At 57.4% G+C, this 25673-nt stretch overlaps 9 protein-coding genes across 9 annotated transcripts; 5 read left to right on the top strand and 4 right to left on the bottom strand.

The window, feature by feature from the left end:
- Positions 1–1955: 1955 nt before the first annotated feature.
- BKCO1_2300028 (transcription factor tfiia complex subunit) lies at positions 1956–3694 on the bottom strand (the record flags this gene model as incomplete). Its single annotated transcript, XM_020272975.1, has 4 exons — positions 1956–1995; positions 2046–3052; positions 3481–3582; positions 3677–3694. 4 exons carry the CDS (start codon positions 3692–3694, stop codon positions 1956–1958), a joined length of 1167 nt encoding a protein of 388 aa, XP_020130682.1.
- Positions 3695–4532: 838 nt separating this feature from the next.
- Positions 4533–5804, bottom strand: BKCO1_2300027 (sra-ydg domain-containing protein; the record flags this gene model as incomplete). Its single annotated transcript, XM_020272974.1, has 1 exon — positions 4533–5804. The coding sequence occupies one exon, from the start codon at positions 5802–5804 to the stop codon at positions 4533–4535; it is 1272 nt and encodes a 423-aa protein (XP_020130689.1).
- Positions 5805–6442: 638 nt separating this feature from the next.
- On the top strand, positions 6443–7229 carry BKCO1_2300026 (fringe-like protein; the record flags this gene model as incomplete). Its single annotated transcript, XM_020272973.1, has 2 exons — positions 6443–6580; positions 6633–7229. 2 exons carry the CDS (start codon positions 6443–6445, stop codon positions 7227–7229), a joined length of 735 nt encoding a protein of 244 aa, XP_020130688.1.
- A 712-nt stretch (positions 7230–7941) lies between these two features.
- On the bottom strand, positions 7942–9435 carry BKCO1_2300025 (white collar-2; the record flags this gene model as incomplete). Its single annotated transcript, XM_020272972.1, has 2 exons — positions 7942–8042; positions 8109–9435. The coding sequence occupies 2 exons, from the start codon at positions 9433–9435 to the stop codon at positions 7942–7944; spliced, it is 1428 nt and encodes a 475-aa protein (XP_020130691.1).
- A 690-nt stretch (positions 9436–10125) lies between these two features.
- On the top strand, positions 10126–14406 carry BKCO1_2300024 (dna repair protein rad50; the record flags this gene model as incomplete). Its single annotated transcript, XM_020272971.1, has 6 exons — positions 10126–10141; positions 10247–10274; positions 10335–10425; positions 10482–10568; positions 10617–14339; positions 14398–14406. 6 exons carry the CDS (start codon positions 10126–10128, stop codon positions 14404–14406), a joined length of 3954 nt encoding a protein of 1317 aa, XP_020130690.1.
- A 1401-nt stretch (positions 14407–15807) lies between these two features.
- Positions 15808–17245, top strand: BKCO1_2300023 (glycoside hydrolase family 5 protein; the record flags this gene model as incomplete). The annotated part of the gene is made up of 4 exons (XM_020272970.1): positions 15808–15869; positions 15926–16006; positions 16085–16905; positions 16968–17245. 4 exons carry the CDS (start codon positions 15808–15810, stop codon positions 17243–17245), a joined length of 1242 nt encoding a protein of 413 aa, XP_020130685.1.
- A 314-nt stretch (positions 17246–17559) lies between these two features.
- BKCO1_2300022 (nucleoside-diphosphate-sugar epimerase) lies at positions 17560–18540 on the bottom strand (the record flags this gene model as incomplete). Its single annotated transcript, XM_020272969.1, has 1 exon — positions 17560–18540. The coding sequence occupies one exon, from the start codon at positions 18538–18540 to the stop codon at positions 17560–17562; it is 981 nt and encodes a 326-aa protein (XP_020130684.1).
- Positions 18541–19384: 844 nt separating this feature from the next.
- BKCO1_2300021 (putative oxidoreductase ygbj protein) lies at positions 19385–21009 on the top strand (the record flags this gene model as incomplete). Its single annotated transcript, XM_020272968.1, has 3 exons — positions 19385–20192; positions 20287–20738; positions 20806–21009. The coding sequence occupies 3 exons, from the start codon at positions 19385–19387 to the stop codon at positions 21007–21009; spliced, it is 1464 nt and encodes a 487-aa protein (XP_020130687.1).
- Positions 21010–21514: 505 nt separating this feature from the next.
- Positions 21515–23512, top strand: BKCO1_2300020 (molybdenum cofactor synthesis protein; the record flags this gene model as incomplete). Its single annotated transcript, XM_020272967.1, has 3 exons — positions 21515–21905; positions 21994–22207; positions 22267–23512. 3 exons carry the CDS (start codon positions 21515–21517, stop codon positions 23510–23512), a joined length of 1851 nt encoding a protein of 616 aa, XP_020130686.1.
- Positions 23513–25673: the final 2161 nt, after the last annotated feature.

The raw sequence follows: 25673 nt of genomic DNA, 5'->3' as shown, positions 1-25673 counted from the left end.
AGAAAGCATCTTGCCACGAATTCAATCCTCTCAATTAATGCATGAAGGCGTCAATGAAAATTGGGCGTGCACTTTCGAACGTGCCGTCACTGGTGTAAATGTAGTAGACCTTTATCTGGATGTACAACATCATAGCCTGTCGGTGAACATTATTAAAACAGCTTGGAGAATACTAGAATCTACAAAATCACTACTTCTTGTCAAACGATGCACATGCTCAGTGCGAAAAAGAAACAGTGATCTTGAGGGCCGGTTCGATCTCGAAGTAAATTGACAAGCCACTGCGAAACTTCAATAATCGCACTTCCGCTCAGCTGCACACGCAGACTGTCATACTTTATAATCTCCTAGTCAGCTCTGTTCATTCTGTCACTGCAAGGTGAAGTGCTGAAATTACCAGTCTATTATGACCTACAAAACAGAAGCCATCTCAAACAACGAAACAGGCTACTTTTCGCTTCCTCGCAAAGATCAAAGGGTCAGCCAGCCAGGTTCATCAAATCCGTCGGCTCAGCCACCGAATTCCAACAATTAGGAACAATGATGGGGCAGGAAGAACGGACTGCAGATAACCGTGTAGTAGGCTGTCTAGCAAGCTTGCATCACCACCGCCACCGGCATCATCATCGTCGTCGTCGTCATCGTCCTTGAGCCTTGTCGAACACGCCCGCTTATGGAAATGCTGGGAAAGTTGCTTTGAAGGAAGGAGTAGAGCAGCGATTGAGCGGATACGCCGGGCCCGAGCCGCACTGACAGTGTTGTGTTTGCCATGCTTGATCGCACCGGGCGATCATTGCTGTAAGGGCCGAAGGTCAATGGAAACAGAGGGCTTCTATTGCTAATCTGCGCGCACTTTTAGCGTCCCAAATTCGGCGAGCGGCTCGCTGATATCCGTGGTAGATTACTGGGCAAAGAAGTCGTGTCAACGTGGTATGACCGGCTGAGGAGCTGCTCAACAGCAATCCACGTCGGGGTTTGCTTTTGCAAACGGATTGCCGATGCTGTAGGGTGATATTGAAACTCATCATGCAGATACTTTTTATTTATCCGACTGTTACCTCTCAAGTCACCATCGCACATCCCAACAAGGCCGAGCAGGATTTTCATCAATTCATAGGAGCCTTGCCTACCGCTACTCTACTGGGGTAGGTGGTATTGTCTTTAAATAAATGAAAAATCGGAAAAGGAGAGCGAGACCTTGAGCAGATAACCAGATAAAAAGCAAGCACTACTCCACCCAAAGTTGATGAGCAACTGAGGTGCATACAGGGAAGAGAAGTGGAAATGGAGAGTGGGAGATAGAAGCAGAAAAGCAAGGATTCACTCGCTGGAATGGCACCCTCCCTCTATAGCCGTTAATAAGCCGCTTGAACCTGGCTGCATAGAATTGTGCCCTCGTTCATGGATTGGATCATCGCGCAGCTAGCCAAAGATACCCTCGCGCACTACGCCCGTTTCGAGACTGCAAGTTTAAGTGAGAGAGTGAGAGAAGGCGAGAAGTAAGATGCTCCGCCCCAAAATTGGAACGCGGGAGCGAGAAACAGTTTTGAAGCGGATCACCTCTAGTAGGCACCGGCAGTCGAAGAGGAAGTTCGACGCCGAGCCCATGCTTGTATCCAATCTAGTGCTGGTTAAGGCCAGGAAACGTGAAGACAATAATGGAAGAAGTCCCGCTTTTCTGAAGCCGATTTCAAGCTTAATAGCTCTGTCTTGACTCCAATAACGACAACCTGTTTCCCACCTTCGCTAAGGTTCGAGGTCATGGCCGTGTGATTGAAGTGTTGTAAGCGAAGATTAGAGCATTATCGTGGATAGCGCCCTTGGCAAGGAGATTGAGGTCGGCCATGCTGTTATAGTACAGGGATGTGTTAGTAGAGAGAAGGTAGGATTCCCGTGAGCCTGAAATATCATATTGCTGATACAAGCAAGGATGGCGACTGCAGGCGGCGTGAAAATCACCACTCGAATTCGCCTTGGGCTTTATGGAAGAGGTAGCTGAAAAAAATGTTAGCGTTTGCAAAGAATAGAAGGTTGATACGACCTACTCCTTGCCGCCTGTGGAAAGCACACCGTCCTTGAGAGTGCACTTCCACTTGTTCTTGACGCGTTGGACCTTGTCGTACGTGCAGATCATGGTATCGCCCTGAGGACCGTCATCGTCACCCTCTTGAATCTGTTCCTCGTCGGAATCATCGAGATCCGAGTTGATTGCCTCATCGTCATTCTCCTCTTTCTCGTCCTCGACACCGAGCTCTCCATCTAGTTGGGGGATGCTGGAGGTGCCAGACGGCCCTGAAGTAGCGAGCGCTCGACGCTTCTTTCCATTGAGAGCCGGAAGCTCTTCAATCGGCTGCAGCAAGCCGCTCTCCAGGACATCCATCTTCTGCTCGAATTGAGCACGGAGGATGCCATCCGCATGGAGCCTGGCCTCGTCAGCCTCTGCACGTCTCGCATTCACCAGCGATCTCCATTGGTCCTCGGCATCTCCAGCCCCGTCGGTTTGAGCAGCATACACAGAGTTCGGCTGCTGTTGCTGGGGTTGGTTGGGGGGATGGCCCTGCTGTTGCGGCGGTGGGTGCTGTTGAGCTTGTTGCTGGCGGTTCGGAGGCATCTGAAGATTCATGGGACGCTGCTGCTGCTGCTGCTGCTGCGGCGGCGGCGGCTGCTGCTGGTGGTGGCCAGGGAGGCCAACATTGTTCTGCGGGGGATACGCCGAGGCAATTGAAGCCTGAGCTTGAGCGCCAAAGTTCTGTTGTAGCAGGGCGGCAGCACGCTGTTGGGCGACATTGCCGTTGGGAAGGCTGTAGCCATTCATGTTGTAGCCGGGCATGCTGTTCTCATAGCCGTTGCCCGGCTCCTGCTTGACGCGAACCTGGGATCCGTATTGCTGATTGGGCGGTTGCGAGGCGGCAGGCGGCATCTGCTGCTGCATCGTCGGCTTTGCAGCATCATTCGACGGGACAGTCGGCGGGTTGCTGATCTGCGGCTGCGGCGGCGGCGGGTCCCACGGCATCTGGGCCACATGGAGAGCCGAGAGTTTCTTCTGCCATATCTGCGAGGCGGTCAGCGGTCTCCAGGGCTCAGTAGCGAGGGTGGTGATGCGAAGAGAAGGCGCATCACGTGCGCGTGCTAGCCGAAATGAGCAAGGCGCCTGAAACGTGGGGCGGGAAAATTTGGTTGGGGTATAAAATAGGCGAAGGCAGATACAAAGGAGCAGGCACTGCCCTCCCCCGATCGCCTCAGAGCCCGCCGGCTCCTTCGAGCCCAGCCAACCCCGCTTTTACTGCCATCCTCGCCCGTCGGCAGCCTGGCCCGATCACTGGCCTGCCGCCTGCGCTGACACCAAGGGAAAAAGAAAAGACATGCAAAGAAGAATGCGGGCTGCGGCTCGCACCGCGGTCGCGGTCGCGGGCCCGCTGCAGAGCCGGGCGGGTTGGGTGCAAGGTGGCGAAACATGACAACGGGCGCAGATCCACGAACCTCTTTCATCTCCTGCAGCGTCTGCTGGTCGACACCGCTCTCCTCGAAGTCATTCTGCGATGCCTGCACGACGCGATCGATGATCTGCGCAAAGGTGGTGCCCTGCTCATACTGCGTCAGCGCAACCGCCCGGACGGAGTGACGACGGGGAGCTGGGCCGCTGGGCCGCGGAGCCGTGGAGCCTGTCGCTACTGACCGTGATCGAGTTGGACATGATGGCGGCGGGGCGGCCTGCAGGCCGAGTGCGGAAATGGAGAGCTGGGGAGCGGAGGCGGGTGAGGCTGGGCGGCCGTGTCACGGAAGCGCTGGTGGTGTCGCGCGAGGTGGTGGATTGGAAGGCCCGACCGACGTCGGCACTGGGGCCGCCGCTGTGCGCTCTGCTTTCTTCTAGCCGCTACTTGTCTTGCTATCAACAATAGTGCTCGTCGGGCGCCGTGCAGAGGTGCAGGGACGGGCGTTGTGGTGGCCGTGTCTTTGTATGCGAGGTAGATGGTTTGGTGATGGGCGGCAGTAGGCCAACGAAGTGCAAGCCAGGCAGAGCGCCGCATGCAATTGCCCGCGGTTTTGCCGCCGACCAACCCTTTCCAAACTCAGCTGCCACCCGCGCACCCTCGTCGCCCAGCTGCGCCCTCGGACGTAGCGTGCACACACTCTTGGCCTTCGTCTTCCACTTGCTGCGCTTCCGTGCATTGCTCGCGCTGCTTCGCGTGTGCCAGGCCGGTAACACAGCGGGTAGGGCGCGCGCATTGAGGGGCAGCCTTGGCGATCTGCCTGCAAGGGCGACGTACGTCGAACGCAAGGGTATCATCACAAAGCCGGATAACAATGGAGCCCGATTGTTCTTGCTGTCTCGTGCTATCTAAGATTGAGCTCACTTCTGCACCCCCATGAATGATCCCCGTTCATTCATCTGCATGCAGCCGCGCGACCTTGCAACCTGTGAGTCTTCGCGCTCGTAACCTCATCGCGGCCAATCTCAACGCGTGCAACTTCGAGCAGGAGAAAAAGGGAGAAAAAGGAAACAAGAAAGGAAAGTGCCCGATGGTCGCAATTCAGATCCGCTCCGAGGCCTCAATTTCAGCCCTGAACTTGTCATATTCTCGGACCTCTGCATCCGTCGGACGCATTTCCTTTCCGTGGAACCTGATCGGATCTTGATTAGTTTTTCTTCTTAGATGAAATAAGCACGCCATCTTGGCACCGTCGACAACTTGGTAACTGAGGACTTCGTAGCAGCCATCGTAACGAAATCCGCGTGGAGGCCGGTACGTTGCTGCCCGGGCAGAGAGATTGTGAGACCTGATGACTCTAACCTCTCTACCACTGGTGATGTTTAGCATCAAGCTTTGCGTGTTGTCAGACGCTTTGCCGTCCTTTCCATCAGTGCCGGAATACCAAATCTGTTCGCCTTCATCTCGGTCCTGGTAGTGACTTCCCGACAGGACAATCGAATATGCTGGCTTTCCTTTAGTAGCGTAGATGCCGCCTTGAGTGGATCCGTGAGCACCGTCTCGGACAGTGCATAGCTGCGTAGGCCACCACTGTCCGTTCACAAGACTTCCCTCACCGTAGTAGTCGGCCCTCTCTTTGCCAGGATATGCGGGGTCTATCCGATCGGTAGATCGGTTACCTGCTGTAGCCTGCCGCTTGATGATTCCTCGAAGCAGGTCGATGGAGAAAACACGGAGAGCCCATCTGTTATAGAGCTCCAACGCATCGGCTCGGATATCCCAAGGGAAGGCCATGTCGAAGAGTTGCGGGAGGCCAGAGTCGTCATGAAGCATCCGTTTACGTCTAAGCGCAACGTCTGAAACTTGAAGAAATACCAGGTCATGGAGTTCGTCCCGAATCTGGTCGAATAAACGATGTGCTTCGGCCCCATGCTCTTCTTCTTTGCATTTCTTGATGAGATGTTTGACCTGCTCAAGCTTGGCATCAACGTTTCGATTGGTACCGACATTGTTGCGGCTGCTCCCGGTTTGTTGCCACTTTTGCTGGCGCATTGAAGTGTACCATATGGGCTGCACTTGCTTTGGGGGTTCATGGGCGTCGCTAGTGTCACTGCTATCTGTCGACCTTGATGCGCTTCCACGGCGCGCATCATTAGCGGGATCAGGGGACCTTTGCTCGTTCTGCTGAAGGCGTTGTAGGCTCACACCGAGCACAGGTGTAGAGGGTGACTGCACGGCGGGAGCAACGTGTCGAGTCGAAGCCTTTGCTTCTTCGGCCTGTTTTTCCAAGATCGCGGCCATTCTCTCTCTAGCACGCTGTTTTCGTTCCTCAGGTGTCGGTCTTTTCTCCAGTAACCAGTCAGGTGGAGCCATGACTGCTATCGATAGGCGGACACGTCTGGTGCGTGCAGACGCGTCGCGCGAACGCTCTGATGGCGACGAGTCAAAGTGAGCGAGTGAGGACGTGTTGCGCAAGCTGGACAGCTCAAGGTGAGGTCGTATGTGTAAGTGTGGCTTGTTCGGGGCTCAGGTGAGAGCGTGAGTTTTATGTCGTCGCCTGAGCCGTGTCTGAGAGAGATCACGTGCTAGAGTTTGAGAGGCGTGGTGCTTGAGAAGTAGGTAGGTAGGTTGTTTGTTTATGTTATTAAGCGTGGGTTAATAGCCGATTCAAACTTGATCCAAGCGTCGCGGCGGATACCCGGTCCCGTCATGAGCGGCACCGCAAATCATCACTACCTAGACCTAGATAGCGCAGAGATCAAGCTCTATTTCAATGGGCTGGAGTATCCTGCGCTGTCTGAGGCGTTATTTTGACATCTATATGGAGGCCATCTGCTGCAGAATGCGACTTGGAGATGTGCGACTCCCCCATGAGATGCAGCGCAAAATAGCGTGAAATCATTGACCCGTGAGCCATAGTGCTTGCATTCAGCTATCTAGCAAACTGCTCATGTGCTTGGCACTTTCTGGTGGTTTGGCGGATCATTTCCAGTAGAAATTGAGTTGTACCTATGGTGGATGCAGGGGCGCAGGCACCAGCGCGCTTTGTGACGTTGACGCCGAGCGCCAGACGGTTGCTTCCCCAGACTTTTAGAAAACTTCCTCCACGCACCACCATCCCATCCCACGCCGTCCCTCGCAACACCATGGTATGTGATCTGCAGCCCTTGCGACTCAAGCACATACTCACCGCGCTCATAGGCACCCACCAAAGGCAAGCGTGCCTCCTTGCGCGCTAAAGCATCCAAATCCACCACTCCCTCTAATGTGCCCGCTTCCGACGTCGCCGTGGCGAGTGGCGCCGCCGTCGACACACCATTTTCCTCGTTCCGCGTTACCAAGAAAGACAAACGTGAGATGAAGCACTCCCTCCTCATGTCGAAGGTGCAAAAGTCCGCCGCCCCGAAGAAGAAGCGCCGTCCGAACAAGCAACTGGTCACAACGCTTGAGTCGCTCGCCGATGCGCTACCGGACGCAGAGGACGATGACGGCGCAGATGCAGACGGCGAGGATGGCGCTGTCGAGGTTGGACAGGCGAAGATCAAGCACAAGAGCCTGAAGAGCAGGCCCGGAGCGTTGAAGAGGAAGCAGAAGCTTGAGCGCATGGAACAGGATCGCTTTGAGAAGAACTTGGCGCTCATGTCTACAGGCGCTTCGCAGGCCCCACAAGGCAAATCGCTAGATGATACGGAAATGGGCAACGCCCCGCTGGCTGCGCCTACGGCCAACAGGTGGTCGGCTCTGAGAAATTTCATTGAAAGCACCATGGAGAAAAAGAAGGATTTCGTTTCTAGCTGAACTCGGATCGGCTTCGACAGGTCGTGAGATCGGGACATCCCCTCATTTCAATCCATATCGCGATGGCATGACATCCGCAAGAGAAAGCACCCCGCCGGTCGTTGGGGGGCCAGGCCCAATTACCGTTGCATCTTAAGAGATCGGGGTTCTACTGGCTGGTCGGAATGATCACAATGTCGATGCTGAGCTACTGTGGAAACAGGCGAAATCGATAGAAATAGATTCATCGGCAAGCATGTATGGAAAGGATTTCTAAAGAGTGGCTTCATTGTCACACACCAGGGTATCTATAGTTAAAATTTTAAACAAACTAGATAGACAATACTAGCAGAATATGCAGTGCCCATGCTTTATGGACGTCTTATCTTCTCAATTGTTGCTTACATCAAAAACGAAAGCGTCATGTTCAATGTAGCTCTCCTGGGCGTTATTACCTCATCAAACATGAAAACGGGCTCGTATGGCCCCGACCTCCTCCTTCCACCAACGCCCTAACCAAATACATCCCCAGACGGGACATTTCTATCTCCTCTTGCTGTGCTAGGTGACTCTTCCTCCCGGGCACATTGTGGAGTCAGAATTCCGGCATCGCATGGTGCGTAGGACTTGACCTCATGGTGGGCTCCTAATGCCATCTCTGGAGATGAGGCGAGTTGATGTTGGGGTCTTTGTGTGCTAGTTGTCCACATCTGAGAACTTCATGCGTCGTGACTTAGCCACTACCACTGCTATTTCCCATTGGTAATGACGGTGGGTGTTGGGTTCCATTCGTAGTCAAGCTTTGCCTCTTTTTCTCTTTCTTCGCCCATCGTACTGTTATATGTATTAGTCTGCAGAACATCGATACTTGCGCACCAAAGAAAAAAAGATAAAACTCACGTCCACAGGCGTTGCACAAAGTCTTGGGTCCATTTGGGCCTTTCCTCCACTCGGGCGAGTCCAGCGTGCCGCAGTCTGTGCACACGTACTCATCCGCAACCTTCAACTTCTTCTTCTTATCCGAACTTCCTCTATTGTCCTTGTCGACTAGGATCGCGATGCCCGCATCTCCTCTGATCAAAGCCGGACTTGTGTCCCCTGTGCTGATACCCTGCGACCTCTCTCCGTCGCGGTATCTCAAACCAGTAAGCATTTCAATCGTATCAATGTGTGTGGCGCCCTCGTAGCGTGCCATCTTGTCGTTGATGCTATCCGGTTTCGAGGCTGCAAGGACCTCATCCAGGTTTTGGCGCGTGAGTGCTGCGTTGGAAACGCCGGGTCGCGGTGGCGGCGGCATACCACCGCTGTTGGACATGGGGGTCTCATTTCCTGTCTTGGTCGCATCCGTCGCAGACGGCGTGACGCTACCGGGCGTTTCCTGCTTCTTTATCCAGTGCCGGTCCTGAGCCTCTTGCTCCTCCTGCTCTTCGCGCTTGAGTTCCGCAACCCGCTTCGTGAGGCGCTCGTTCTCGATCTTGTGTTCCAGGAAGGAGTCCAACAAGGAGGTGTTTTTGATCGGATACGGCCGGGCCATCATGAAGAAACCTCTGCAAAAGGCGAAGGAACTCGAACCTGCAAACCTCGGGGCCTGCTGGTCGAAGTGGCCGTGGCCATGCGACTCGAAGATGACGTAGGAACCATCGGCCTTGCGGAAGCGGTAGAAGAAGCGCAGCGCGTTCTGCGAGGCAATGGATTCGTTGAACTCGCGGATGAAGATGCCGCTGTCATCGCCGTGGATGAAGTCCGTCACAATGCGGCCGACGAGCTGCTGCGGCTCCCAGCCGGTGAGGGCCTTGCAGGAGGGCGAGACGTAGACGATGCGGCCGTCGGGGGTGAGGATGTGCAGCAGGTCGCGCAGCTCCTCGATGACGCGCTGCGACCAATTGCGGCGCTTGGTGAACTCGGTCAGCGTGCTGCCGGACGGGTTCTGGCTGGGCATGCCGAAGCCGGTGGGCAACGGGCCTGCGCCAATGCCGGACATGGAGTAGCTGGTGGAAACGGTGGGCTGGACGGCGAAGGCGTCGTGGGAGTCGGCCGGGGTGGACTGCGAGTGCGGCGGCTGCGCGGCGATCGGGGTGTTGTACGACTGGGTCGGGGCGTCGCGGTCGGGGCCCATGGCTCCCAGATCGAGGTCCATGGACAGCATGTTCACGTCCATGCCGTCGAGCAGGCCATTCTGGTCGACGAAGGGCGGCATCTGGACCATTCCCGGCGGGCCGCCCGCCATCTTCGGTGCAGCATGTCAGCGGAGAAGGTGCGACTGGGGTGCGGGACTGCGCGCGGTGGCAGCGCTTCGCGGGCGGGCGTAGAGGTGCTCACATCACCGGTAACACCGCCATTTTGGTACATGGTGGGGGGCTCAAGCGCGAGGCTGGGGGCGGCTACATGCACTCTGGCAGCGGCGCAGTGGTACGAGTGAAGGGCTGTTGGTCAACGGTGTAGGCATGGGCAACAGGGCAGGGCAGAGGTGAGAGAATGCGACCGGTAGCTGGAGCGAGCCGCTCCAAGCACTGGGGCGCAGGTCCGCCGCGCTTGGTGAAGGGTCGGGCTAGTTGGGCTCTGCGCGCAGCCACTGACGAAGGCCGTCGTCTAGGTCCTTCGAGATCGATCGTTGATTCCTCGCCTCACGCCCGCCCGAAGCGGCCTACCGTCGGCCCACCCGCCCGTGCAGCAGCCCCGGCCCGTCCACCCTCTGCGGTCACGGGAGCGCGCGCCTCCGCAACGCGTCTGCCTGCCGTCTGCCTGCCCAGGTGCTTGCCGCGCCGTCAACCTCACCGTCTCCTGCACCTCGCTGCCTGCGCCGTCCCATTGCTTCTACACCGCACGCCTCCATCTGCGACTGCTTCGACGTTGGACGTGCGCTCGGTCTGCCCGCGTGCTCTGAGGCCGTCGCCATGTAAGTGCTCCCGCCAGCAAAATGCCGCAGCTGACAGGTATGCGCGCGCGTTTCGGGGCCCTGCTGACTGTTGCCAGGTGTGAGTGGTGCACCCTCCTGGCGTCTGCCATGTGCCGTCCGAACTGACCGTTGTTCTTTACAGCGTACATCGACAAGCTGTCCATCCTGGGGTAGACCGCCGCCCCCGCCTATGCGCATTCGTCCTGGTGTCATGCTAATCCGCCCACCAGCGTCCGTTCGTTCGACAACCGAGTCAGCGAGACGATCCAATTCTATAGCCCGCTCACGCTCATTGTCGGCATGAACGGTTCCGGCAAAACGGTATACTTCCCGTCCCAGTCCCGCCGAACCTGCCTAGAACTGCGCTGACGTTGCAGACCATCATCGAATGTCTCAAGTATGCCACGACCGGAGAGCTGCCGCCCAATTCCGATCGCGGCAAGTCGTTCATCCATGACCCCAACGTCCGTGTAGCTTCCCTCTTGGATATCAGGCGCTGACCCTGTTCACAGCTGTGCGGTGAGAAGGAGGTTTTGGCCCAGGTCAAGATGTCCTTCAAGGCTACATCCGGCGTTAAGATGGTTGCGACCCGCAGTTTGCAGATGACGGTGAAGAAAACCGCGAAGCAAGTTAGCCGCTCGGTAAAGGCGCTTGAGGGCCAGCTGCTCATGGTCAAGGATGGCGAGCGCACTTCCGTCTCCTCACGGGTTGCGGAGCTGAACCAGATCGTGCCCCAGTACCTCGGAGTGTCGTCCGCAATCCTCGAGTATGTTATCTTCTGCCACCAGGAAGATAGCATGTGGCCCATGAGCGAACCAAGCGTGCTCAAGAAGCGCTTCGACGAAATATTCGAGGCTCTGAAGTACACCAAGGCCATTGAGAACATCAAACTTGTGCAGAAGCGCCAAGCTGACGAGTTGGCGAAGCACAAGATAGTTGAGCAACATGCTAAAGAAGACAAAGATAAAGGCGAGCGCGCCGAGAAGCGAATGGCCGAACTCTACAACGACATCGAGCAGCTTCGGCACGAGATTAATGATCTCGAAGCTCGTGGCGAAGAGTCTAAACGCCGTTCCGAAGAAGCTTACAACCGCGCTGCCCAATTTCAGAACATCATGGCCAAGCTCGAGGGGAAGCACATCGAGGCGGCTGCCACCGAGAAGAATGTCGAGGAGCTGCGACTGCATATCCAGGAGATGACTGACACAGATGAAGAGCTACGAGAGCATCTTAGCCAGTACGACGAACGAGTTCAGCTGTACGAGCAAGACCGCGAGAACAAAGAACAATCCTTCAAAGAAATCGTTAAAGCGTTGGTACGCATTGATGGCTCCATTGGAACCAAGCAGACCGAGATCGGAAAGCACGAAGCCAACAAATCTGCGTACGAACGCCAGATTCAGTCCAGAGGAGGTATCGTTAAGAAAACTGCCGACCGTTACGGCATCCGTGGATTTGATTTTGACGTCAATGATGAGCAAGTGGAGGATTTCATAGTGCGAATCGACCGACTAGCAAGAGAACAGCAGAGAGCGTTGGAACGCGCCCGGAAACAGAAAGAAGAGGAGCTCCAGGCCGCCAATGGGGAACTCAAACAAGCCAACAACCGGAAAGCCGCGCTAGAGACAAACAAGGAAAACCTCAAGAAACAGATGGCGAACAACGATCAGAGGCTATCTAAATTACAAGAGAAGGTCAACGATATTGACATTGACGAAGGTCGCAAGGCAACACTCGAATCGTCATTAGAAGACCTCTCCAGGCGCTTGAACAAAGCTAAAGAGTATGGCGATGCGGGCCAATGGGACGAGAAGCTCCGTGAGGCGAACGACCAAATGCGCGATATTGACGACAAGAAGGAAAGGCTCAACACCGAGATGGTCGATGCTATACGCAGAGCTCAAGATTCGGCGCAGCTGGACTACGTACGCAAGCAGTTGAAGGAAAGGCAGACAAGTCTGACAACAAACACTGGCGTTCATCGTCAGAGGATTTCAGATATCATTGGAGCGACTTGGGAACCGAGTACACTTGAATCAAACTTCAGCAAGATCTTGCACCAGAGATCCGAGGAAGTTAGTGAGGCGGAACTTCAACGAGACGGCACAACTCGGGAGCTTGAAAAAGTCAATTTCGAAGCGACGACCGCTAAGAGAGAGCTCAGCAAGAAACATGCGGAGCTGGAACAATGCGAAGAACGTGTCAGCACGGCGCTCTCTGAAGACGAATCGCTGGAAGACTTTCCAGAAGCGCTAGAAACCGCTACCAAGAGTTTCGCCGTGGCGCAAGGTGACGCAACCAGCTTTGGCCACATGGGAAAGTACTTCAAGAACTGCATGAAGACCCTGGAGGAGCATAACATATGCCAGCTCTGCTTTCGTGATTTCAGCAAGGCCGATGAAAAGACTTCCGATGAAAAGAGTACCTTCCGGAGGCGGTTGGACGCCAAAATCCAGGAAGCCATCAAAACGAACTACCAGGACCTATTGGAGCAGCACCGGTTGGAACTGGCCAAGCTGCGCGAGGTTCAGCCCGATTATGACACCTGGAAACGCCTGAAAGAGACCGAGATTCCTGAGCTTGAGACTTTGTGTCATGGGCGCGAATCGCGGCGTGATGATCTCTTGAGAGTCATTGAGGAACAAGACGAACGCGTTAAGGAGCGCCGGGAGGCGAAAAAGGACATTGATTTCCTCTCCAAAGATGTCAGCTCCATCGTGCAAGACTACAAGATGATACGTGGGTTCGAAGAAGAGATCAGGACGCTGTCGGCCGGGCAGGCGCAAGCAGGTGCTTCTAGGGGCGTCGAAAGTATTCAGAATGAGCTCAAGCAGATCAACGACCAGTCAAAGGACATCAAGACCGCTTTGATGCAGCTGACAAAGGAGAAGGATCGATCGCGTGAGCAAATCACGGGTCTTGAGCTTAAGTCGACGGATATTGGCGGCCAGATCGCAAGAGCAGAGTACGCTCTGAGAGAGAAAAACGGCCTGCTCTCTCAAGTCCAAGATCTGAAATCCCAGAACGGGGAGCATCAGGAGTCAATGCGCCAGACCGATACAGAAATCAAAAACGTGAACGCCGAAGTAGAGCAAGCCCAGGCCAAGTGCGAGGCGATCAAAAAGCGAAGCGAGGAGAAGGAAGAAGAGCTTCAATTATCGCACCAAAGTATCAGCAACAGCCTTCGTGATTTGGAGCAGGCCAGCAAAGAAATCGCGGTCTATATCGAAAGTGGCGGCACCGAATTGCTGACGCAAGCTCGCCGCGAATTTGACCTCTTACAAGTCGAACGCCAGCAGTCAGTCGAGAAGCAGGATCAGGTCACAGGGGAGATCAAAGAGATTGACAAGCAGCTTCACAATCACACTGAGACCAAACGAAGGATTAACGACAACCTAAGATACAGGTCAGGAATGAAGGACCTTGTGGAAATTCGCAAGAAAATCGAAGAGCTTGAGGCGCACAATGCGGAGGATGACAAGAACTTCTACGAACAAGAAGGAAAAAAGCATCAATCAGAACGGAACAGGCTGAGTGCCGAACAGGCCAGTGTCATCGCCGTGATGAAGACCAAGGATGACCAGCTCCAGGAGTTGTATGGAGATTGGGAGACGGATTACAAGGACGCGGCGAAGAACTACAAAGAATCACACATCAAGGTCGAGACGACTAAAGCGGCAGTTGCGGATCTCACCAAGTACGCGGGTGCTCTTGATAAGGCGATCGTCAAGTACCACAGTCTGAAGCTCGAAGAAATCAACCGGATCATCGAGGAACTGTGGAAGAAGACGTACCAAGGTACCGACGTGGACACGATCATGATCAGGTCGGAGAACGAGATGGCAAGCAACAAGCGCAGCTACAACTACCGGGTGGTTATGGTCAAGCAGGATGCGGAACTGGACATGCGCGGTCGTTGCAGCGCGGGTCAAAAGATACTCGCTAGCATCATCGTTCGTCTGGCTTTGGCCGAGTGCTTCGGCGTCAACTGCGGACTCATCGCACTAGATGAACCCACGACGAACCTTGACCGAGACAACATCCGAGCGCTTGCTGAGTCACTTGCCGAGATCATCCGGGTGCGCCGCCAGCAGAGTAACTTCCAACTCATCGTCATCACGCACGACGAGGAGTTCCTGCGGTACATGCAATGCGGGGATTTCAGCGACTACTACTACCGGGTTTCTCGTAACGAGAAGCAAAAGAGCACGATTGAGAAGCAGTCGATTGCCGAGGTAAATTGGATTGATTTAGACTCAGATGTCAGACGAGCACTAACGACATGGTGTGCAGGTGTTGTAAGGATGACGGAATGGGCACAGGATGCAGCAGCCATCGGGACAGTTGACCGGATGAGGGTTGCTTGTTCTGCAACTCGGAAAACTTGCATCTCTCAGCGGGTACCAAGGTACCACGGCAGCTCGGGCGTACATGAGATTGAGGGGCCGGTGGTTTAGGCGGTGTTGGGCGTTTACAAAGGAGCATGTTTCTAGAGCTGCTCTTCTCCAGGGTGCACGCTTGGAAGGAAATGTAAGGTAGCTGGGAGTCTGGGTCAAGCTATTCGCGAAGTCGGTTGCGTTCTCGGGGTCTTGCAGGGACTGACGTCGTGTGCATGTCCAGATGGCACGGCATCCGCCCCCGCCGAAAATCACAGTCGATCATGGTGGGTCCCGTCAGTTGGGGGCGTTCGGCTAATTTTGGAGCGACGGAGTCGTCGAGACAACACGGGTGAAGATGTTGGCCGCCCGAGTTGCAGGGTCTGGCATGGCGCCACGCGCAGTCCCACGTCCTGCTCCTGCTCCCGGTTGGTCGGCACCGGGTGAACAATATCAGCTGCTGTGCCCGGCTCGGCGACTTCATCCTCGCCACGCCCCGCACGCCCTCTCGCAGCTGCTACCTACTTGATGGTGCTGTCGTGCATGTAGGGTTTGCCATGGTGGCTGCGCTTGGGCCCGAACAGGCAGCCGCGAAGCCGCAGCCAAAGTCTACAGGCCGCCGCCCAAGTACGTCGAAGTCAGCGGCGCTCGATCCCGGACGCGTTTGGGGCGGCAGTTGGACGGGGGCCGGGGCAGGGCTGTTGGAGGCCGTGTCACGAGCAGGCGGTGATTGGCGGTGATTGGCGGCGGGCGGCGGCGGGCGGCGGCGTGACAGCATGACGACGGCAATGATCTGCTCCTCGAGCTCCGCGCGAGCACGTTCCTGGACCCGGCCATCACCCAGCGAACTGCACCTGCGCGGGTGGCGCAAACAGCAAGCCAACAAACATGGAAGGCCCCTTGCCTCGGCGTTTCAGCGCCGATCTTTTGCTGCGCCGGGCAGCACCGCACGCTGTTCCTGGAACCCGCACACCGGTCAGCAACTTGTGCACTGGTGCCAGCAAACCTCGCGCCTCGCTATAGCTGCTGTGCTGCTTCCCTGTCACCTGGGCCAGCTCCTGACTAGCTTTCTCCGCAATCGTCCTTTCATCTACGGGTTACTGCTTAGCAGCCCAATTGGCACCATGCACCCCAGCGATCCCTTCCCCGACCGCCCCCATGCCGCCGCCCGCCTGAAGGTCTAAAAGGACGCCTGGCTGCCCAGCATTCCTGGCCGCCGGCCTTCAAAACCCCAGGCTTCTTCCGTCCCGCCTCGTCGTGTTTACAGTCTTTTGAAGGCACCGAGCGTTTCCGTTATAACTGCCCGTCTCCATTCCACTCGGTAGCCATGCTTTCGAGATACTTGGCTTCCGCCTTGCTGGCCGCTCACGCCGCCCTGGCTGGTGTCATGTGCGTGACACCCGACTTGGACGTGGCAACATCAACTTGCTGACCCTTGGTAACAGTGACAAGCGAAAAGGCTCTCTCAATTGGGGCTCTGACAAGCTTCGCGGCGTCAACATTGGTGGTTGGCTAGTCCTGGAACCGTAAGTTTGTCCAAACCCACTTCAAACTTTATTCGCCTGCCGGTCGAATCTGAGCTTGAAACTAAATGCCTCGACCAGATGGATCACGCCCTCGATTTTCGAGCAGTTCGATGCGTCCCAGGGCATCGTCGATGAGTTCACACTAAGTGAGAAGCTCGGGGCGGACAAGGCCCTGGAGATCCTAAAGCCGCACTGGGACAGCTGGGTCGGCTACGACGACTTCAAGCGCATTGCCGACGCCGGCATGAACGTCGTCAGGATCCCCATTGGCTTCTGGGCATACGACACTCTCGGTTCCTCTTACGCCAAGGGGGCCGCCCCCTACATCGACGCCGCCCTTGACTGGGCCCGGGGCACGGGTCTCATGGTCATAATCGACCTGCACGGCGCGCCAGGCTCGCAGAATGGTTACGACAACTCCGGGCAGCGAATGGACTATCCTCAATGGACCCAGGGCGATACTGTGGACCAGACGCTCTCGGTGCTCAACACCATCGCAGAGAAGTACGGGCAGGCAGAGTACGACGACGTGGTGGCGGGCATCCAGCTGCTGAACGAGCCGGCAGGCTACACGCTGGACCTCAACACCATCAAGCAATTCACCCGCGACGGCTACGGCAAGGTCCGTGCCGTGGGCGAGACGACGGTTGTCGTTCATGATGCCTTCCAAAGCCCGGCTTCGTACAATGGCTTCATGACGGCATCGGATAATGACGTGCGCAATGTCGCGCTCGACCACCACGAGTACCAGGTCTTCGACAACGGTATGCTCGCGTGGAGTGCCCAGGAGCATCGGCAGGGCGTGTGCAACAACAAGGCTCGCTGGGAAGGCGCGGACAAATGGACGTTTGTAGGCGAGTGGACGGGCGCCATGACCGACTGCGCCAAGTGGCTGAACGGTATGTCCTATGTTTCCAATTATTGAGTTGAGCTGAACACAGCACTAACATTTTCACTTTAGGCTATGGCATCGGCGCCCGCTACGATGGCTCGTACGAGGGTGCTAGCTACATCGGTGACTGCGGCTTCGCCAGTGACATCAGTTCGTGGGACCAGCAGCGCAAGGATGACACACGCTGGTACATCGAGACACAGATGTCGGCCTTCGAAAAGGTCGACGGCTGGGTCTTCTGGAACTTCAAGACCGAGGCAGCGCCCGAGTGGGACTTGTTGCGTCTGCTTGACGCCGGCGTGTTCCCGAATCCGGTCACGGATAGGAAGTTCTCCGGCATCTGCTGAGACTAGCTGGAAATTTTCACTAATGATGGCGCTCTCATAAAAAAAAAACGGCAAACCTAACTGCCGTTTGATCCGGCCTTACCTATTAATGGTAAAAATGCCTAGGCGTATTATTAATGGGGTTTGGAGCATACATAAAGCTCGCCCTGTAGTACACACTCTCTCAGGCCGACGATTCGTATAACGACATCAATACCCAAGAAACATGTTCATGACCCCCTTTCGATTTGTCTCTAAATGCATGCATCTATACAACGTGACTATTAACCCTTCGGCATCTTGAAGTCCGGCACTCACACAGCAATCTCAGTCCGTCATTTCTTCAGGCTATCCGCATACGCCTTGACCGTCTCGATCAACGTCCCATCCTCCTCCAGCCCCAGGCCCAGAGCGCGCTCGATGTCAAAGCGCTCCGGCCAGCTCAGCACAATCTTCTCGATGACGGGATCGACCTTCTCCTCGACCAGCGCCCGCGCGTCCCGGCCGCCGACCTGCTCCAGCGCGTCCAGCACGTCGGCGATGCGCACGGTGACGCCGGGCAGGTTCACGGTGCGGGACAAGGGCCCGAAGCGGGCGGCGGCGACGTCCTTGACGGCGACGAGGTTGCGCACGACGGTGCGCGGCGAGCACACCCACATGCGCAGCCGGCGGTCGACGGGCAGCACCGCCCGCGCCCCGTTGAGCGGCTCGCGCACGATGCCCGACGCGAAGCTGGACGCGGCCGCCGTGGGCGCGCCCGGCCGCACCATGACGGTCGGCAGGCGCACCACGCGCGCGTCGAGCAAGCCCCGCCGCGCGTAGTCGTTGAGCAGGCACTCGACGACGAACTTTTGCGTGCCGTAGCTGCTCTGCGGCTGCGGCAGCGTGCGCTCCGAGAAGACGTGGTCGGGCCCGCCCGCGGTCGACGGCGGCCCGTACACGGCGGTGCTGGAGGTGAAGACGACGGTGGCGCCCGGCTGCGTGGCGATGAGGTGGTCGTAGAGGTGCCGGTGGGCGTCGAGGTTGACGCGGTAGCCCAGCGCGAAGTCGGCCTCGGCGCCCGACGACATGATGCCGTGGAGCGTGTAGATGGCCGTCCACTTCTGCGTGTCCAGGAGGGAGCGCGCCGCGGCCGGGTCCGTCAGGTCCGTCTGCGTCGACGTGATGCGCGAGGGATCGGTGGCGCCCGCGGGGGTCTTGGGCGCCGCGACGTCGGTGAGGGTGAGGTGCACGTCGGGCGAGGAGTCGAGGAGCGCTGCGGCCAGCTCCTGGCCGACGAAGCCGGAGGCGCCGGTTATGAGGATGTGCTTGGCCATGGTGTGCGTGTGTGAATGTGTGTATCACGTTCGCCGGGTTGGTTTGGAGGGGTTGGTTTGGAGGTGGTGCAACGCGTTCACTTGAGGCAATTGGATTCAATTCGACTCAAGCTCGCATGCTCTGAAGCAATCCAGTCAAGATTGACTCGAGAGTTGGTCAGTGAGCCGCGAGAGCGTGTGTGTATATAGTTGGTGGTCGTCTCCCCGCGTCGGCGTCTGATGCTGGTGTGGGTGTGCGGGGTATTGTCGGGAAGCCTAGGCAATGACGACGGACGCGTGGGGGCAGCTCATCATTCTCTCTCCACAAAAAAACATCCGCTCGGCACGAAGACGCCGCGAGAAGACCTGGAAGTGAGCCGCGGCCTTCTCGCCGCCCCCGCCTTCGCTCTTCTCTCCGCCCAACTCCCGCTTCCGCTTCCGCCCTCTGCGGAGCTCCACAACCATAGCTCGTTACGGTCGTCGCCCGCAACCCAATCCAATCCCATCACGACGTCTGCGCTGCCATCCACGCAAACCAATTCGCTGATGCTTTACGGAAGCTTTCGCTCAAACGAACGGCTTCATCCCGGCCGACCCGCTCTGCTGATGATAATGATCGGATGAGACCGCGTGCGAGAGCCGCTCAGCCGTCAATATATATGTTGCTACTTCAATCCCATGGTTCCCAGAAGCCTAGGTACCTGAACCTGCCCAACCAGCTGTTGCGGATCCCTTGATTCTCTTCCAGACAGCTACGAGCGTCATCAATAACCTTCTCCCACTTCATCTTCGTTCCTCCTCCTCTTCAAAAAGGAAAAAAAAAAACACACACAATCATCAACCACATCCTCTCTGATCCCCCACCATGGCCTCCCCTCCCCAGTCCCTCCCGCTCCAATCGACCCTCTCCTCCCTCCCGCCCGTCCACCCGGGCGACCTCCGCGCCCAGACCCGCGCCCTCCTCTCCTCGACCGCGTCGACGATCCCGCTCCTCGTCGCCCTCGACGACGACCCCACCGGCACGCAGACCTGCCACGACATCCGCGTCCTCACCGTGTGGGACGTCGAGTCGCTGGCGGCCGAGTTCGCGCGCACGCCGCCCGGCTCCGGCTTCTTCATCCTGACCAACTCGCGCGCGCTGCACACGGCCGACGCGCGCGCCCTCGTCGCCGAGATCTGCCGGAACCTGCGCCGGGCCGCCGCGCAGGCGGGTGGTGGCGGCGGCGACGTGCCGTTCGAGGTCGTGCTGCGTGGGGACAGCACGCTGCGTGGGCATTTTCCCGACGAGCCCGAGGTCGTGGATGAGGAGGTCGGCGGCGGCGGCAGCGACGCGTGGGTGCTGGCGCCGTTCTTCTTGCAGGGCGGCAGGTATACCATCGACGATGTACATTACGTCGCCGAGGGGGACACGCTGGTGCCGGCGGGGGAGACGCCGTTCGCGAGGGATGCGACGTTTGGGTACCGGAGCAGCGATTTGCGCGACTGGGTGGTGGAGAAGAGCGCGGGCAAGATCGCGCGGGAGAGGGTGGTGAGTTTGGGCTTGGGGGACATTCGGCAGGGCGGCCCGGAGAGGATTGCGCAGCTGGTGGAGGGGTTTGAGAAGGGCAGTGTGATTGTGGTGAATGCGGCGGCGGAGGAGGATATGGATGTTGTGGTGTTGGGGTTGCTGAAGGGTAAGGACGTGTTGTAGTTGTTCTTGTTGTTTTTTTCTTTCTTTCCCTCTCCCAGAGTGAGGGTTTGAACTAGGCTGACGCTCCCATTGTTCAGCTTCGTCCAAGGGCAAGCGCTTTCTCTTCCGCACCGCGGCCGCTTTCGTTTCGGCACGTCTGGGGATCCCCCCTATTCCTTCCATCTCGGCGCAGCAGTTGCAGCTCTCTCACGAGGCTGGTGGGTTGATCATCGCCGGATCCTATGTCCCGAAGACGACGGCGCAGCTCGAGGTCTTGACATCCAAGAGCGGCGACAAGCTGACTACGGTGGTCCTGGACGTGGAGAAGCTCCTGGCTTCGCCTGAGAGCTCGGCTGAGACCATCGCACATGCCATCACCGTCGCTGAGAGAGAGATCGCGCGGAGACAGGACGTGCTCGTCATGACTAGCCGCAAACTGGTGGTTGGCGAGGACGCAAAGAAGAGCCTGGATATCGGCTCCATCGTCGCGGATGCGCTGGTCAAGTTCTTGCAACAGCTGAAGATCAAGCCGCGATACGTGATCGCCAAGGTGAGTAGTAGACGAACGGCGCGGCCGGGAGGCATGAACGCATAAGCTGACTCGTCTGTTAATGCAGGGCGGCATCACATCATCGGACATGGCCACGAAGGGCTTGAACATGAAGAAGGCGATGATTGTGGGCCAGGCGGCAGCTGGTATCCCACTGTGGCGCTGCGACGAGGAGACGTGCAAGTATCCGGGGCTGCCGTACGTTGTGTTCCCCGGCAATGTCGGTGGCAACGACACGCTCTACGAAGTGGTCAACGGTTGGCGGGTATGATAACCGAAGTAGAAGGTGGGATACTACTTAGACTATTTACGAATCCTGTTTGTTTTCCGGGATGCTTGAGCTTGCTTATGCTTGTTCCTCCTAACCCTGTACCCTCTCAGTGCTTCAACGAGGCAGTCACGTTTGCGGCAGCACCATGGACTTTTTGACATATTTCCTGTTACCAAACCACCGTAGCATCCGACTTGCTGAGCGGCTCCGAACATGATGATCCCACTGAGCGCGTTGACCACGGAATCAACAAAACCAAACGAATTTTACTACCGACATGTCGGGCAAAGCACTGCCCCTGGCGGATTGTATGCAGGGGACCATGGAACCGGTCCAGTCTGCCGGCAGACAAATCAACTGCCGAACCTGGTTCCTGGTGACGAGGTTCCCCGCCTGCCGATAAGATAGCCCGCGGAAAATGCGGAGAGAGCTCGACCACTCAAGCCTTTTCTGCACTCACCAACCACTCGCTAACATCAGAGTCTCACGCTGCATTGACCCGGCAATGCCCGTTGACTCGAGCATCGCCTCGCTGCAGCACGAGATCGCATCGTGCGAGCGCCAGCTGCAGCGCCTCAAGCAGCAGCTCGCCGACGCCGAGGGAGCCCGTTCCCGAAACCGACCGTATTCCCCGACCGCCGCTTCCCACGCATACACCCCCTCGGGCTCCGCTGCCTCGCTTCCGGCCGATGCCTTTCACGGCGACGTGCATCACAACAGGCAATTCCTGGGCGCCGCGCTGGGCGGCGGGCTGCCGGACGAGTGGCAGGCCGAGCTGTGGGCGGTGCTGGAGCAGCCCGCCCACGACGACCGTGGGTCACGGCCGTGGCCGCTGGAGACGCACGAGTACACGCGATATGGACGCCAGCTGATCATGCCCGAGGTGGGGTTGCAAGGTACGGGGCGGGCATTTTCATGCGCACACACTGCTTGGGGCTTTGAGGGCTGACGACCGAGGACCTGCTTCCTGTTTCGGGCGTGTAGGACAGCTGCGACTACGGAGCTCTGCCGTCCTCATAGTCGGCGCCGGCGGCCTGGGCTGCCCGGCTGCGGCGTACATCGCCGGCGCCGGGGTGGGCACGCTCGGCTTGGTCGACGCCGACACGGTCGAGGAATCGAATCTCCATCGCCAGATCCTGCACAGCACGAGCAAGGTCGGGATGCCCAAGGTCGAAAGCGCGCTGCGGAATCTGAGGTGGTCAGTACCAGCTCGAGCATCTGGGGCGGCGGGCACTCAGCTAACAAGACGTCGACCAGCTTGAATCCAAACATCAAGTACTATTCCTACAACACTAGATTGACGCCCGAGAACGCTCTGGACATCTTCTCCGAGTACGACCTTGTCCTTGACTGCACAGACACGCCCGCCTCACGTTATCTCATCTCGGATACATGCGTTCTCTTGGGCAAGCCACTTGTGTCTGCGTCAGCACTGCAGACAGAAGGCCAGCTGATGGTGCTGAACAACCCGCCACGGCCACCAGGAGACCCGGATGGAGGGCCTTGTTACCGATGCGTCTTTCCAAAGCCGCCGCCTGCTGATAGCGTCATCAGTTGTGGGGAAGGTGGTATCCTTGGCCCAGTGGTCGGCGTCATGGGAGTCCTCCAGGCCTTGGAGGCGATCAAGCTGATTGCCGCGGGGATCGAGAAGCCTCCATCGCCATCGTCAGACGAGATGGATGTAGACGGCACCTCTGCGGCTTCTGATAAGCACCATGATGCGGCGGCGGCAGCAGGCAGCAAGCCTGCAGGCAACAAGCCCTCACTGTTACTCTTCTCCGCATACAGCAGCCCGCAGTTCCGCTCCTTCGGGTTACGCACCAGAAAAGCCAAGTGTGCCGCATGCTCTGCGCAGGTGACAGTGACGCGCGAGGCCCTGACGTCTGGTTCGATGGACTACGTGCAGTTCTGCGGCGCTGTCAGCCCCATCAATGCGCTCGCCCCCGAGGAGCGCATCTCGGCACTCGAGTACGAACAGACACGCAACGGATTGTCGACGGCAGTCGAGGAAAGCAGTCTCAGCTCCTTCTCGGGTGGGATGCCCAAGAACCAAAAGCACATCCTGGTAGACGTGCGGGAGAAGGTTCAGTTCGAGCTGGCGCATCTAGATGGCAGCATCAACATTCCCTTCTCTGATATCGTCGCCACGCCCATTCCGCCACCATCATCTTTGTCGCCGCCCGCGTCAGCCGCCAGCGCGCCTGCAACGCCTGCTACCGACGGTGCGGACTCACCGGCCTCTCCGAAGCAGGCAGCAGGAGGAGGCAGTGTCGATGACCAGTCGCAGTCGCAGCCGCTGCCGGCATGGCTCACCCAATTACGCCAGCTACCGTCCGAGCAGCCTATCGTAGTAACATGCCGGCTCGGTAACGATTCGCAGCTCGCGGTGCGCAAGATGAAGGCGCTGGGCTTGGACGAGGACGGGACGAGGAAGATTGTTGACGTAAGGGGAGGACTGAGGTCTTGGAGGGAGGACGTGGATGCGGACTTCCCGAATTACTGAGGTGATTTACGAGAGCGTCGCTTCTTGTTTTCTGATATCCTGTATCATGGTGCCAAGGCGTTGTTGGATCCAATGTAAGGTTGACACGATTTTTGCAATAATGAATATTTGCAAACCAGTTGAAGCAAGACATCTCGACGGCTTCCTTCTTCCGTTACCAGGCGTCGCAAAGAACTGATATTGATAACTGTTGACCAAGACTCATTGCCGCCCTCCTCCTGTCAACTTGCACGACCCGCTTTGTATGTATGTATGTACCTTCCAGCTGCGTCAAAGATCAGACGCTCATGTATCCCACCCATCAAGGCAGCAACCCATCTACCAACCATTCCATCTCCTAGAGACAAGATTCGAGGCTCCGCGTTCCTAGACCCTCATGTGTACTCTATTCGCCTGCATTGCTTAAGCTTACCTTTCCACTAGTTCTCGTAGCCCTTTTTGCCACCGTTACCCATCCAACGTAGTCAAGTCGCCCCCGTGCTTTCCACCGCCACCACCTGTCTCGTTGTGCTGACGACTTTGGCTTGCCAGTGAGTTCGTAAGCGCCTTCGTCCCTTCTTCAGGAGTGCTGTCGTGTTCTGCGGCGATCGAGGTACCCGCTTCCCGGCTTCCCCGGCGCGGACCGCCTCGGAACGCAAGCAGAGTGGGAACCGTTTGCCACCAGGGGGGACGGAGATGGTGGCTGGGCTGGCGTCGTCGATCGACTTTCGCCACTTCCCATCGACTGCGGTGGCTGGTGACACGTCCCCGGCCGGCCGAGGCCGCCAGCATCGGTTATCCCAGCACCGCCATCGGTCCGCGATTGCAGCTCTGTCGGTCTCTCAGCCGCATGCGTGGAAGATGCGCGCACTCTGGTCGCGTGGCCATGGATGTGTGCGTGCGTGAAGGGATGATGGGGGTGAAGAAGAAGCGCCGAATGCGAACGCGGCATGACACGCCTAGCACCATTTGTCTTCCAATAATGACGTCTCCGCCCGGCCCAACATCTCTCGCCATGTGGCCGATCCCGTGCTTCCCCGAGCCAGTTGGAAGAGGCGGCGGCGACGACGACGAAGAAGGGAGGCCGTGAAAGAGGGTCCGATCACAATCTCGTCGGTGTTCCAGAAGAACGGGAGGAATAAAAAGGAAACAAGGGTGTGTGGAGAGCGACAATGCAGGGCCACCGCGCTAAAATGCTGTCGCCCCCCCCCCCAAGAAAAACAAAAAAAAAAAGGGAAAAAGGTACCACGCCCATTTTCGTTGCCATTATTCTCTCGCGTGGACGCTCGGACGGTGATGGGCGCCTTGCCGAAGACTGTCAAACGCCACTATCACCGCCGGCACTCTGGATTTGTCTTCCGTCACATCGCCAGTCCATGTTTCACCACCGTTGTTCCCCGTTCCCCCTTCTGCGATAGATGGCGCCCTTCGCCTCCTGCCACGACAAGGATGCGTGACGGACGACGATCAGGATTCGATCTCCTTCCGACCTAAGCTCTTCTCGAATATAGTCGTTCCGCGGGCTGTGAGCTGGGCTTCTTCAGCAGCAGATGGCAGTTAGCCTCGGGGTACTCCCGCATCGTGCATGACGCCGTCGGCCGGTCGGTCCCTTTATTCCCATTTTTTATTTTCTGGCCAGCGGTGGCACGGACCGAAACGAAAAAGGTACCAGCACGTCCACCCACACCCATCACGCCCACACGAGATATGCAATTAATGAAAGGGAGGGGACGTGCGGACGCGGCCGGAAAAGTAGTCTTGATTGTTGGCGTGTTACTTCCGTGGTGGCGACGACTTCGGGGAGCCTTGAGATTTGGATGTTACGGTTAAGTGAGGCGACGACGAGCTGCGTGGGCCTTTCTGCCAGACTGCTCGTCACTGGAATCGAATAAAAGAAAGAAAGAAAAACAAGAGCCCGTTTCGCGCATGTAGAGCGATGATGTGCTTGTCAACCACCGCCGTCGCACACTGTGGAGGAGGGAGAGCAGAAGGAAGATGGGAGCCCAAAGGAGCGGATCGATACCCGAACTTAGTCAAGCCACAGACGCCGCCCAGACGGCACGGCCAAAGTTCGTTCCAACTCACTGCTGTTTCGACCAAAGAGAAGAGCCGGGAGGCCGCTGGGATGAAGCAATCCCCAAAGCCCGACCGACCAGGATGGCGATTTCGGACGAGCACCTGC

The sequence above is a fragment of the Diplodia corticola genome (assembly GCF_001883845.1).
Source record: "Diplodia corticola strain CBS 112549 chromosome Unknown scaffold23, whole genome shotgun sequence".
NCBI classification, from domain to species: domain Eukaryota; kingdom Fungi; phylum Ascomycota; class Dothideomycetes; order Botryosphaeriales; family Botryosphaeriaceae; genus Diplodia; species Diplodia corticola.
The sequence above is the reverse complement of the archived record's forward strand: the minus strand, read 5'-3'. Positions and strand labels throughout refer to the sequence as shown.